Raw genomic sequence first — 13167 nt, forward strand, 5'->3', positions numbered from 1 at the left:
TGGCTGGCGCCCTGACATATTGGGGTTGATGAATCTGGCACTTTATATTTCCTTTGGCTACATGCAGCTGGGGAGGGCAGTTTAACCCCTGCCTGCCCATGCCCCACTCTGCTGACCCCAGTTGTATGGGGCAGGGCAGCTCCCAGCTCCTGGAGGTCCTGGTTCCTGCCGCAGCCACCAGAATTGGGGGGAGCGGGGCCAGGAGGAGCCTGTGTCCTTCAGCCATAGAGGTTTAAGGGGCTGGTGAGGCTTTGGTGGGAAGGGGGCACAGCATGACTGGGTCATACGAAGGAGAGAAGACCGTGGTGGAAAGGATGATGGAGCCAGGCTCCCCCTTTCCCCCCACTCTCCTTGGTGTGGCCTGGCGGGAGCCGCATGCCCCTGTGCCACCACCATCCCCTCCTCCTCCTCCCTGGTCCCCAGACCCTTGTGGAGGGTCGGCGTGGCTGCGTGCGGGGGGACGCTAAGCTCGGCTCCCCCCGGCAAGGCAGGGGCGGGAGGCGGGACGCGCTGCCATTGCCAGGCGGCACCTCCTTCCCTGGGCACCCCTGGCAGAAGAGCCGCCGAGTGCCTGGGCAAGCGGCTGTGCCCGGCTCTCCCATCCAGCCCCCGCCTGGGCCTGCAGCCCCCCGCCTCCCGCCCTCGCCCGCCGCCTTTGTTGTGAGATGAGAACCGGCTGGCGGGGCTGAGAGCCGGCGCAGCCCTCCCGAGCATGGAGCCGCTGAGCCACCGCGGCCTGCCACGGCTCTCCTGGATCGACACCCTCTACAGCAGTACGTGGCCTGGGCTGGGGGGCGGCGAGGGGGGGCCGGGGTGGTGGGTCCCCTCTACCTGTTGTGTAACGCTGCGTCGCGTTGGGGAGGGATGCTGTGCCGGCAATCCTGTGTTGGGGGGCTCCCGGGCTGAGCTGAGCCCTGGCAGGGGACAGGCGATGCTGGCAGGGGGTTGCGATCCCCTCCCTGAGCATCCCGCACGCTCCGGTGGCAGAGCAGCACTGGCCGGAGTCGGTCCAGCATCCCTCAGGCTCTGGGGACCTACTGCCCGCTCCGGGGGGCTGCATGAGCAGGATGGGTGACGGTGGCCCTGGCGCCGTGGGGCTCACGGAAGCTGGAGCAGCCTGACAGCTGGTGGCTGCCCACAGGGATCCTTGAGTGTTGTGGGGGCTTTCTGCCCTGGGTCCCATCCCTCTGTGGCCGTGGGAAGGCACCTCTTCCCCAGCCGTGATTTTTGCAGCGAGCTCCGAGGTGCTGCGCCGAGGATGCTGTGGCAACGCAGTGTTGGTACCCGGGGGCTGGCAGCCAGCGGGGCCGGGGGCGTCCTGCAGCAGTCTGAGGGGTGTGAATTCCCCCCCCAATCCCACAGACGGGCAGCAGGGAAGAACAAACCCTGCAGCCGTGCTGGTCCAAGTCCCGTGGCAGCTGTCTTAGCGGTGGCCAAGGGAATCAGGGACACGGCTAAGGGACTGGGGGGGGCTTGGTCACGGGGTCCCCGTTGTTCATTCTGGGAGGGCATTGAGCTGCGTGGGCACCCCGGAGGTGGGCTTCAGGGTGCAGTGTTGAGCTTGGAGCCTGGTGTTTGTGGGGCAGAGAGGTTTGACATGGGTGCATGGGAAGGTGGGATGCTCTGAAGCAGGGGGGCACGGTGCCCCCTGGACAGATCTGTCAGCTGCTGTGGCCTGGAGGGAGCAGGGGGTCACGTTGCATAGCTGTGAGTCCCCCCAAGTTTTCCAACCCAAAGTCTCCAACACCCATAGCCGGGGGCTGCATCCAGCAGCGGCAGCCCCAGGGTCCGGCACAGCCGTGCAGCTTGTGCAGGCGGCTGGGCTGGAGCCTAGAGGCCACATCCAGCCCCAGCCTCCGCGTCCTCCTTCCCAGCCACAGCATCTCTGCAAAGCGATGGCTCTGCTGTCCCGAATCCTGCTCCAGCTACTCTCACCCTGGAGGGAAGAGGCACAGGGGGGGCTGCTCGGTGTGCCCAAGTGTTGGGGGATGTGGGGCAGGGTCCTGCCTTCATCACACTGGGGAAGGTGGTGACGGCACGGAGGAGATGCTATTTGTGTTAAGCCACCCTTTGGAGGAGGCCTGCGGAGGCAGGTCCGAGGCCAGCTCACGCATCCGTGTTGTCATGGTGAATTTTCACCCAGGCACAGGGAAACCGCAGCGTTTCCCCAAAACCTTGCAGGGTCTGTGCGGATGTTGGGCTTCTCCCAGCAGTGGGATAGGACGGCAGAGCATTGGGGTGTGCTGGTGCACTGTTGGGGTGCCGGGGAACAGCACATGCTTGTCTGGAAAGTGAAGAAAATGCCACCCTGTGCTGCCTCTGCCTGGGCTGGGCAGGAGCTGGCTGCTGCCTTTGGCTGTGCTTCCCCTTGGGAACCATTGTGCTGGGATTAGCCTGGGTCAGACCTGGGAAGACATGGCAGAATGGAAATATTCTCCTGGGGAAAATAATCCCCTGTGGGGATGCATTCCTGGCCCTGTCACCCTCCTGGATCCATGTGCCAGCCCACAGGACCCCTGCCTTGATGGGTGTCAGCATCCCATGGGTGCCAGCCCTTGGTGCATCGTGGGGCTGGATCCATCTCAGGGCCGCAGGGCTGTGTGCAGGAGCTGGGGTTACAAGGCTGTTTCAGGTCAGGGTGTCCTCACCCGCCAAAGTGACTCCTCTGGGCCAGGCTACCTCCCTCCCCTCGGTCCCCACGCCTGGGGTGGAGCAGGAGGATTTCCACTGCTGCTGAAAAACGGGAGCAAAAATAGCGCTGGGTTTTGGCACGGGCACAGGAACAGGCTGCAGGGGCAATGCAGCTGCGGGGGAAGGAGGGAGGCGCTCGGTTTGGGCTGGCTGGGTGGCAGGAGCACCCTGCAGTCAGGGAGACAGAGGGGCCAGCCCCTCCATGTCCCCTCACCCAGCAGTGTGCCCCTCGCCCCATCCTGGCTGCTTGGTGGTGCTTGGTTCCCTCCCTGCAGTGGGTGCTGGGGAGGTCCCTCTGCCCGTGTCCCCAGGTGAGAGCCCCGTAAATACTGCAGGGCTGTGGGTGGCACAGCTGGAGACACAGCTGGAGCCGTGGGGATACGGCTCTGTCTTTCCTCCCATGGGCAGTGCAGGGTCCCTCTCCCTGGGTGCCTGTTGGGGCACTGCCTGTAGGTCTCATCCCCAACTCGGGTCTGGGACTGGGACATAGATCTGCTCCGGCTGGGAGCAATGGCTGCGTGAGAGCTGGGTCATTCCTGTGTCCCCACAGGCCTGTCCCTTCCCCCTCTGTGCCATCGATGCTGCCTTCTTCCCTGCACCGCTGCAGGTGTCACCTCCCAGGGTCCCTAGGCGCCTCATTAAAGCTGTGTTCCTCGTTACCTTGCTGCCGAGCCACCCCAGCCTGGGTTGTCAGGTCTTCCACAGTGTTGGTGCCACCCTGGGTGCCCCCATTACCCGCCCCGCCGTTAAGCCTGGAGCTGCAGACCTTGGCCTTGGTGGAGGGGAGGTGGTGGAGCCTGATGGCCTCTGAGTTGGTGTGCCTGGTGGGGACGGTCAGCTTTGTGCCCTTGCTGCTGCCTTGGCTCCCTCTTAGACCCCATCTGATGGGGAAGGGTGCTTGGGCAAGAGGTTTGGGTTCCTCTGGGGCACCCCCAGCCCGGGGACAGCAGCCGGTTGTGTGGGCTCAGGGGAGCTATGTGGGGTGGGTGTCCAGGGGAGGTGGCCATCATGGAGGGGACACCAGTGCTAACGTACCTCATGCTGCCTTGCTCCTGACCAGTGCTAGAGGCATCCCAGGTAGGAGCCGTCGAAGGCAGGAGGGATGAGGGACATCCCACCACGAGGAGACAGGACAGATTAGAGATGGGGATCCCCTTTCTCTGGAAGCTGCAGACGGGGGGAAGCTACGGGCTCCCCATCTCTGCCCATCTAGCTCATTCATTCCCAGTCAGCTCCTGGGTTGAATGGGTGCTGCAGTGGCCCAGTGAGGGTGGCACCCCAGTCTCTGAGGAATGATTATTAGCTGCTAATTGCTAATGAAGCAAGGTCTGAGAGGGGCTGTGGTGTCCTGGCGGAGCCAGGATGCATCTGGTCCATGTCAGGGCTCTTGTCCATCCCACCCCCAGATGCAGGATGGGACCCCCCCATCCCTCCCCACCAGCACTGGCAGGGCTCCCGACCTGAGCAGGCTTCACAGCACTCTTTGATTTAAAGATTTATTCACTTTCAATATGAAGCCAAATGCAATATTAATGTGCTGAGTGGTGTTGGTGGGAGTCAGGGGAGGCCTCAGCCAGGGTGGCAGGGCCATGGGGGCACAAAGTGGCAGCGGTGTGAGGTTTGGTCTGGGACGGCTGCTCCAGTCCCCGTACGCCCTGTTTTGGCCAGGGTATCAGACAGGGTCTTGGCTGAGGTGTCCCCACTGTCCGTGCCCAGAGAGCCTGTGGGGACAGCCGTGGGGCTGCTGGGTGGGGAGGGGAGTGAGGGGCTGGCACTGGGTCAGGTTGGGCAAACTGTGCCCACCACCTCTTTGGGAGCTGCCGGGGGGGTCTTGGCCACAGGCCCTGGGTGGGGGTGCTGGCTGCACCCCGCGGCCTCCCCTGCCGCAGCCGGGCTCCCTTCCCCCTCCCCTTTGTCAGCATCTCGGGGCTGCTGCAGCCGCCTCTTCCCACCACCACCACCGAGCCGCTGCCGTTTCCATGGTAACAGGTTAGGATGTACCCCAGTCCCCTGCTGTGCCCCGGGGACCCACCACAGACCCCGAGGCCCCCCCTCCCGCTCCCACTTGGGGCTCCAGATCCCCAAAATGGTTCCCCTGGGCCATGGGCGAAGAGGGGGTTGTGGGACAGCATGAAGCATCCAAAATGGGTGCTGGCCTGGCATGGTGGTGGCCTCATCCTGCTCTGGGGAAAGCAGAGACCCCTTCTGCCCCTGCAGTGTAGCCCAAGGTGCCCACCCGCCATGGAGCTGCCACCATTCCCCATCTTCGGGGCGGGGGATTGGGGTGGTGGCACTGTCCTCCATGCTGTGGAGCCAGGCATCCTGGCACCCGTTCCCACGCTCCGAGGAGGATGGATGTGGGGAAGCAGGGAGGACGGCGACCATGGCTGCCAGCCCAGCTCCATTCCTCCCCGGGGATGGCATGGGTATAGCAGCCGCCGGGCGGGCATCGCGTGGGGCCAGGGCGTCTGGCAGAGCAGCTGTCCCTGCACAGAGGAGGCCCGTGGACTCTCGATGTTGTTAATTATGCAAATATGGGGTAGTGTGTCAAGCGGAGGATGCCCTGCGGGGCTGAGGATGCTCTGTGTGATGCCCTGCCTGCTCGGCCAGGCAGGCAGAAAGCAGGCAGCTGAGGCCAACAGGGCTGGGGTGGACTGCGGGTGTGGGTGTGTGTGGCCGTGCGTGGCCCCAGGTATCGGACACAGGGTCAGTTGCCCACAGGTAGCCACAGGCTGGGGTGGTTGGGGTGCACGTGTGGTGACCCTCGGCTGTGCTGCTGCCTGGATGCTCACCACCACCCTCTCTTCCCCTGGCAGACTTCAACTACGGTGCGGACGAGTACGACGCCGAGGGCAATGAGGAGCCCAAGGCACTGCCGGAGGGCTCAGAAACCATGCCCTACATCGACGAGTCGCCCACCATGTCCCCCCAGCTCAGCGCCCGTGGCCAGGAGAGCGGGGACAGTGTCTCGCCCACACCCACCGATGGCCTCGGCACAGGGGTAGGTGCTCGGGATGCAGAGCATTGCACTGGGTGTGCTTGAAGCTGGGGCTGCAGGTGCCCGGCTCGGTTGTGTCAGCAGTGTCGGGGTTGCTCTGGTGCTGCTGTGACCTGGGGGACTGTCCCCTGTCTCCCCAAACCCTGCTGGCCGTGGCTCTCTGGGCTCCGGGGCGCAGCCCCCTGTTCTGCTGCTGGTGGTGAGGGTGCCACGTCTGTGGCACACGGTGTGGCCCTGCCCCGTCGTGCCATGCCGGTGGCAGAGCCAGGACGGCACAGGCTGGTCGGAAAGCGGGGAGCGGGTCTGGAGCCCGGCCGGGCTTGCTGGGAAGCGTGGGGTGCCCGGGGTCCCCCACTCCGGGGAGTCCCTGGGGACAGGGCGCAGCCGCTCCGCCGGGCTGCCGGCTCCATCTAGTGGCACTTGGGGACGAGCCGCCGGCCGGGGAGGGACACCTTGTCCCCCCCTCCTCTTCTGGGGAACTTGGATTTAACCCCTCCTCTCCCTCCGCTCTTCCGAGAGCATCCTCGGGAAGCCCTGGGGGTTTATCCCGGATGGTTCACAGGAGGGATGCTTGGAACGCTGCGGGGCGGGAAACCGAAGGGAAAAAATGTTTTTCCGCAATAAAAGTTTCTGTAAAGCCCCGGGGGGTGGTGGGGCTGCCGTCCCCAGTGTGTGCCCTGGAGCGGTGGGCTCTTGGCAGGGCAGCGGGTGCCTCTGGCCCCTCGCCACAGGGCTCGGGGCTGGTGCGGGGAGCGACCGACTGGCCCCTGGCTGGAGGGAGCCCCCCCGGCGCCTGCCGCTGCCCAGGCTGGGGGAGCGGCCGGGGTCCCGCAGCGGGCTGGGGCTTGGCCGGGGCAGGATGCCGGGCTGGGAAACGTGAAGGTTTTTGTTGTGGAAAGAGTTAAGCCCTTAACCCGGATGCTGAGGCAGAGGAGGCGAGAGGTGTGGCTTCCTCCGCAGGGCCCGCTGCTGCGCAGCATCCTCCTCCCGGCACCCAGCGCAGGCCCTGGGGAGGGCGGGAAGGCTGCCACCTCCCCCTGCCACCCCCCCTGCCACCCCCCTGCCACCCCCCTGCGCGAAGGACCCTGTCCCGGAGCTGGGTCCAAACCACCCGGGCTCAGGGCCCCCTGTCCCCCAGCAAGATGGGCACAGCCCTGCGAGCCCCAGCCCTGACACCCCGGTGCCGGGCTTTGGCCACGGATGGGCGATGGGGCTCCGTCCCCGGGGGCCAGCAGGGAGAGCAGAGGGTGGCCCTGGGCAAGCGGGTCTGGGGGGAGACCCTGGGGGACAGTGGCAAAGCCCTTGGGGGCTGCTGGAGCATGCTGGGTCTGGACGCGGGCGGTGAAGCTGGTTTGGTTGGCACTAACAGGATTGGGAAGTGTTGGAGCTCAGCACCAGCTCTGTCTCCATCTCTTTATCTAGAGCTGCTTGCGCGGGGGCTTAGCAGAGCACCACCTAAATACCAGCGTGTTTAATCCTGCGTGTCCAACCTCGCGATGGGTGTGGGTCCCGCTATGGCTGGTCACACAGGGTGCCAGGCTCGTCCCATCACTCTCCGGTGAGGCAGGGCTGGTGTCACTGCCTTTTGGGGGGCTGGAGGAGGTTTCTGGTGGAGCATCTCTTCTTGCAAGCTCCTGGGGCAGCTGGGACCATGTCTGGGGCCCCCGGCTGCTGGGTGCAGACACAGCCTGTCTCTCCCTCTCCCACCTGGGAAACACGAGCACCGTGGTTATGGCGTAGGGTGGTGGCTCAGCCCCTGCTCGGGCACTGCTGGGTTTGGCACTGTGGGTGGCTTTCCCCTGGGCAGGGAGTATTCCCCACTCTGGGGACCCGGCTGTGGCAGGCAGGGTCCCAGTACCCTGGCACAGACCCCTCTTAGCAAAGGGTGGGCAAAGCCTGAGTTGTGACATGGCCACAGGGCTGGGCACGGGCTCTGGAAAGTCCCCGTGTCTGTGTCCCTTCTCACTTCTTGCAGCAGGAGTTTGTTCCAGGCTTGGACAGGCACGGGGAGGAGAGCTGGCTCCTGCGGGCAGAGCACATGCGGCTGCTGGTTCCCCTTTTGCTGCCGAGGAGTGGGGGGAAACTGCTGAAACAGCTCTTGCGTTAGTGTCCCCTTCTCCAGCCCATTCTTGCCCCATTTGCCGGGGCCCACGATGTCCCTCACAGGCATCACGCTGCTGCTCGTGTCCCCTCTCCCCAGCCGCCCCAGGGTTGTGGTCAGGCTGGGGCAGCGGTGAGGTGCCAGCGCTGATCCCCGTGGGATGCAGGGCAGATGCTGCGGGAAGGCACACGTCAGCAGCCTCACCCTGCCCCGAGTCCCCTCTGGGAGAGGTCCGGTACCCTTCTGGGGGTGCAGAACCAGGTCCCCGTATGATGCTGCTGCCCTCCAAGGTCACTTCTTGCTGGTGGCAATCCCCATGGTCTGACTCTCTGCCTGCCCATGGGACACGGGGGGACCGGGGGGCCACAGCAGGCAGACGGGTGCTCTCCCGTTGCTGCCTGCTCTGTCGGGCGAGGGCGCGGGGGGCCTGGCGGGGGGCAGGGGACCCTTTCCCACGGGTCTCGCTGGACACGCCAAGCTCTGTCAGCATTGGGAGAACCGTCTCGGGGATGGCGGCTGCCGCGCTCCCCAGCCTTGACCACACTCCGCCGAACGGAGCAGCCCCACCTCCAGCGCCAAGAGATGCATTTCCTGTAGCGAGCGTGCAGGGCGGAGCGGCGGGGCTGGCTGGGGCGCAGGGCGGCGGGCAGCGGCCCTCCACCACTGGCGGCCCCCCCGGGGGTGAGCGGAGGCCAGGGGAGAGCCAAGCTGTCCTTCTTGTCCCACCGCTGGTGACCCCAGAGCTGCCGCCGCCACCACCGCCACCGCTCAGAGGCGGTTGTGCAGCCGCCCTGGGAGCGCCGGACGCTGCGGCCGGGACGCCGGGGCCGAAGGCCCGAGCTGGGGCAGGCGGGAGCACTGGGGATCCCATAATGGCTCCTTTCATCCCGCGGCAGTGGCCGGCATCCAGGGCTGAGTCAGGCTGGGCCGGCTCAGCCGTGTGAGCCCCTCACCTGGAGCCTTGTGGGGTCCCCTCTGCCCCCCGCTGCCTGGCCAGCCATGGAGGATGAAGAGGAGGCCATAGGATACCTGGATAAAGTGCTGGAGGATGAAGATGACTCTGAGCCGGGAACCCCCACCAGCCCCGGGTCTCCGTTCTCGGCCGGCGAGAAGGTGGGCGGTGGGGGCACCCCGCTCCCATGCTGGGCGGTGGGTAGGGGGGACAAGGGACATCTTGCTGATACTGGTGACGCCCAGGTCTCGGGGCAGCTCCTGGGTCGGTGTGGCATGTGCTTGTGGGGGGCAGAGCTGGGGGGGGCAGCGGGAGCATCACTGCAGCCCCGCTGCTCCTCCAGGACTGCCTGAGGCTGGGGGCGTGGGGCAGGGCTGCGCCTGGCATCGGGTGCAAAGGGCTCAGCGGGTCGCTTGTGCAGAGTGGGGCAAGCACCCCACTTTCCTCCTGTGGGGCAGCGGGGGCCATGCGTGCTGCTGGGGGGGGGCTGTGTGGCTCAGCAGAGCCTGCGCTGGCTGCTCAGGTAGGGGCTGGACCACACGCTGCCACTGCCCCACTGCATGGCCACCAGTAACCCCTAAATGGCCCCAAACCCTGGTGCTTGGGGGTGGCACCGAGGGGACCCCTGTGCTGGCAGGCACAGCCCAGCACCCTTCTCTCGCCCACCCTGATGTCTGCAGGGGGCTGGCACAGGACTGGAGGAGGGCTCCGGCCCCACTCTCCCTGGGGTCTCTGCACAGGGTGGCCACCAAGGCCTGATTTAGGGTTGCCTCTCTGGGTCATGGGGGTCCAGCTGGCATCGTCCCCGTGGGGCGTTGCGGGCCCTGGGTGCGGATGGGCCCCTTATCTCCCCAGCTCCTGCGCAGGGCCCAGGCTGAGGGAAGCAGGAAGAGCCCGTGACTAATCGGTGGCACAGAGCCTGTGAGCTCCCAGCACACAAAACTGCTCCCCCTCCACACCCCCCTGCTGAGCTGGTCACCGGTGCAGCCTGACAGGGGGCCATGGGGTGGGCACCCCAGTTGGCACAGCAGCCCTCCCAGGGCTGGCTGGCAGATGCCAGAGTGGGACACGGAGATGCTGATCAGTGGCCGTGCCCACCCCAGGTCTGTGCCCCCCTCGGTGTTTGCAGCTTCCAGGGCTGGCAGGGGCAGGCAGCATGGGCAGAGGTGAGGCAGGACCAATATCCCCCTCAAACCACCCTGAGCTGCTCATTGCCCGGGGCAACCGATATCCCTGTGGCTCTGCTTGGTCCCTGTCTGTGTGGCAAAGCCTGGTTCCCAAGTGTTATTTTTAACGGGGGAGGCCAAGGCACACCAGGTGTTTCAAGGCAGCCCAGGGGCTGTGGCACCCATGCCTGGGTGCTGGCAGAGCCTCGCTGAGGGTCTCAGAGCCCCCCCAGCCCAGCCACACATCACCCATCTCCCTGCCACGAGGGTCGTGCCACCAGAGCGTCGGTTCTGCCGCAGAGCTGGGCACGGGCTGAGCTGCCAGCTGCTGGAGCGGCAGCGGGGCCCCGCACAGCCCGGGACCTGCCCCGGTGCCACCGGGAAATGACCGCTGGGGTGGCACTTTCCTGGGAAAGCCTTAGCTGGGGGAAAAGGGTGGTGCTTGATCATGTGGCAGCACCATCCACTGCCGGGCATGACTTCACCGGGCGCCTCTGGACTCTGCTCTGGGAGAGTCCTGCCATGCCGCACGCCACCCTGGAGTGCTGCCAGCAGTGCCGGGCTCCTGGCCAGCCGGGAGCTGGGAGGGGAGCGAAGCCAGTACAGCCCGTGGCTTCCCAGCTGGCTCCAGCCTGGCTGTGCCGCCCAGCAGGCACGTGCCCAGCCCTTGCCATGGAGCTTCCTTGATGCTGGCGGGGACACATGCCCACGCGGGGATGCCAGGGATGAGCTGGTGGGATGAGGAGTCTCCTCCCGTGCCGCTTGCTGGCTCAGCCAGGCTTCTTGCTGTGTTGCACAGGGCGAACGAGATGCTGGCAAAGGCCTGGAGATGCGGAAGCTGGTGCTCTCTGGTTTCCTGGCCAGCGAGGAGATCTACATCAACCAGCTGGAGGCCCTCTTGTTGGTGAGCACGGCCCCCGGGCCAGACACCCCATCCAGGGATGTCTGCCAGCAAGGGTGGGTGGGTGGGTGGGTGGATGGATGGATGGATGGGTGATTGGATGGATGGGTGGGTGGGTGGATGGATGGACGGATGGATGGGTGGACGGGTGGATCAGCGGACAGATGGATGGATGGATGGAGTCATTTCTTCCTGGACAGCCTCCCCCAGGCAGGCCTGGCCTGGGCGTTACCTGGGCAGGAGCAAAGGCGCAGAAGCCACACCAGAACCAGCCTTGCTCTGGCCCAGCCACCCCCATCTCGCCTCGCACTGCTGCCAGTGTGCCTGGCAGGGAGGTATTTATAGCCCCGCTTCCTCTTGCGGACTCACTGGCCCTCGTGGCAGAGACGCTGTTGCACAACATGGAGGTCACTGCCGCCATGGGGAAGTCTGTGGGGATGCACAAGCCAGGAGCAGCCCCTTGGTCTGGCTGTCAGCTGGGACCTATCCCGGGTAGTCCTCGCTGTTGGCTGAGATCCCCCTCGTCTGTGTTCCCCTCCCAGCCCTCATCTCAAACACTCTTCCTTCTCCTCCTTCGGCAGCCTATGAAGCCACTGAAGGCCACGGCCACTACGTCGCAGCCTGTCCTCACCCTCCAGCAGATCGAGACAATTTTCTACAAGATCCAGGACATCTACGAGATCCACAAGGAGTTCTATGACAGCCTGTGCCCAAAGGTGCAGCAGTGGGACAGCAACGTCACCATGGGCCACCTCTTCCAGAAGCTGGTATGCGCCTTCCCGGGGGCTTGCTCCGCTTGGAAGAGGAGGAGGGCCAGGGAGATGGAGCACCATGCTGTGGGGCTCAGCCCCATGGCATGGCTCAGCTCACACCCTGCCACGTGCTCACCGGTGGCCGTGGGACTTGTTGCATCCCTTCCTGCAGCAGCTGCTGCTGCCTGCCCGAGTCCTCCCATCCCAGAATGGGAGTTAGTGCAGACCCCGTGCCCCTCGCTGCAGCGGGGATGCCCACAGCTGGCAGGTCCTGGGTGCAACCATGGCGGGGTTTTGGCTGCAGGTGTGTGGTGTGGTTCTACCATGGGGCTGGTGGGAGCCCAGGCGTGGGGGTGACTCTCTGGGGATAGGCAGGAGGTCGCTGCCTCTTTGCTGCCTGTGGACACTGCGGTGGTGGCTCCCCAGGGTCACGTTCCAGGTCCTGCTGCTGCTTTGGACTTGCAATGGGAACAAGGGCTGTGCCCATGGGTGCTGTGGCCATGCTGGGGAGGTGAGGAGGAGAGGGCAGGTTGAAGGGTGCCAGGAAGTGGCTGTAGCTTTAGCCTCTGTTGTCCAGGCACTCGTTACCTCTCTGCTAGATTTCAGAGGTTTGTGGGGGCACCGGGCTGGGCAGGAGCCCCACCATCCTGCCCTGGGTGAGGGCTCTCCCTGGGGAGCCGAGCATGTGGCCCCCCCATCTGGTTATGGTCTGGCAGAGTGTCCTGCCAGGAGGGGACAGCTCTGGACAGTGTCCCCTGGGTGGTTGCCTGGCCCCTCTTGCGACAGGGGGCTTCAGCATCCCACCGGGTGCCTGGCTAACCCCCACTCCCCGCAGGCCAGCCAGCTGGGGGTCTACAAGGCCTTTGTGGATAACTACAAAATCGCACTGGAGACAGCAGAGAAGTGCAGCCAGAGCAACTACCAGTTCCAAAAGATCTCGGAGGTAAGCTGGGCCGGGGCTGTGCCAGGGGGACAGGGCTGCCACGGCTGGGCTGTCCCGGCACAGGACAGATAATGCTGCCCCCGTGGCTGAGCCGACCGTGTCTGCCCCGCAGAGATGCTCTCCCTGCCCTGGGTACACTCCGGGACTGTCCCAGGGGCAGGGCCATCGGTGGCTGTGCTGGAGGGTTGTGGTCTCTGAATATTGCGAGGGTTTGCCCCCTGCCTTGTGCAAGCTCAGGTCAGGCTCAGCCCTCACTGCCATCATTTCTGGGATGCCGGTACAGCCTGTACCTCCTCGCCCCACCCAGTGAGCTGGGTGCTGGGCACCTGTGGCTCGTCTCCTGCTGGCTGCATCTCTGTACCTGGCTCCCCTATAGAAACAGGGACCTGTATGGGTGCAGCCTGGCTTCCCGCTCCCTCCAGCCCCTCCGCAGTGGGGCTGGATGTCCTGCTCCAGGGTGCCCCATGGGTCTACCATGTCCTGACTGCTGGGCAGCATCCTGTACAGTCCACACCCCCACCCTAGCACCCATCTGTGACCTCTAGTGTGGCCAGGCTGGGGCTGGGGGAGATATCAGGGTGCAGGAAGGGTGGGGGGGACCCCATGACCTTGAGCAATGACCTTCCCCCCCACCCCAGCCCCTCGTGGGCTGCTCTGATGGGC

General features: G+C 65.4%; 1 protein-coding gene across 3 annotated transcripts in view; it reads left to right on the forward strand.

The window, feature by feature from the left end:
- Positions 1-13167, forward strand: part of ABR (ABR activator of RhoGEF and GTPase) — a 42229-nt gene that overhangs the window by 9507 nt on the left and 19555 nt on the right. Inside the window, exons 1-5 of one of the 3 annotated variants that reach the window (XM_074889838.1) lie at positions 521-773; positions 5508-5692; positions 10708-10812; positions 11391-11576; positions 12397-12504. In XM_074889838.1, coding sequence (XP_074745939.1) covers positions 713-773; positions 5508-5692; positions 10708-10812; positions 11391-11576; positions 12397-12504 — 645 coding nt within the window. In that variant the 5' untranslated portion in view covers positions 521-712. Of the gene's footprint in view, positions 1-520; positions 774-5507; positions 5693-8404; positions 8904-10707; positions 10813-11390; positions 11577-12396; positions 12505-13167 lie in introns of those variants that run through there. The other 2 variants (XM_074889837.1, XM_074889839.1) reach the window with 2 other exon arrangements.

This window comes from Strix uralensis, chromosome 20, assembly GCF_047716275.1.
Source record: "Strix uralensis isolate ZFMK-TIS-50842 chromosome 20, bStrUra1, whole genome shotgun sequence".
Taxonomy (NCBI): Eukaryota; Metazoa; Chordata; class Aves; order Strigiformes; family Strigidae; genus Strix; species Strix uralensis.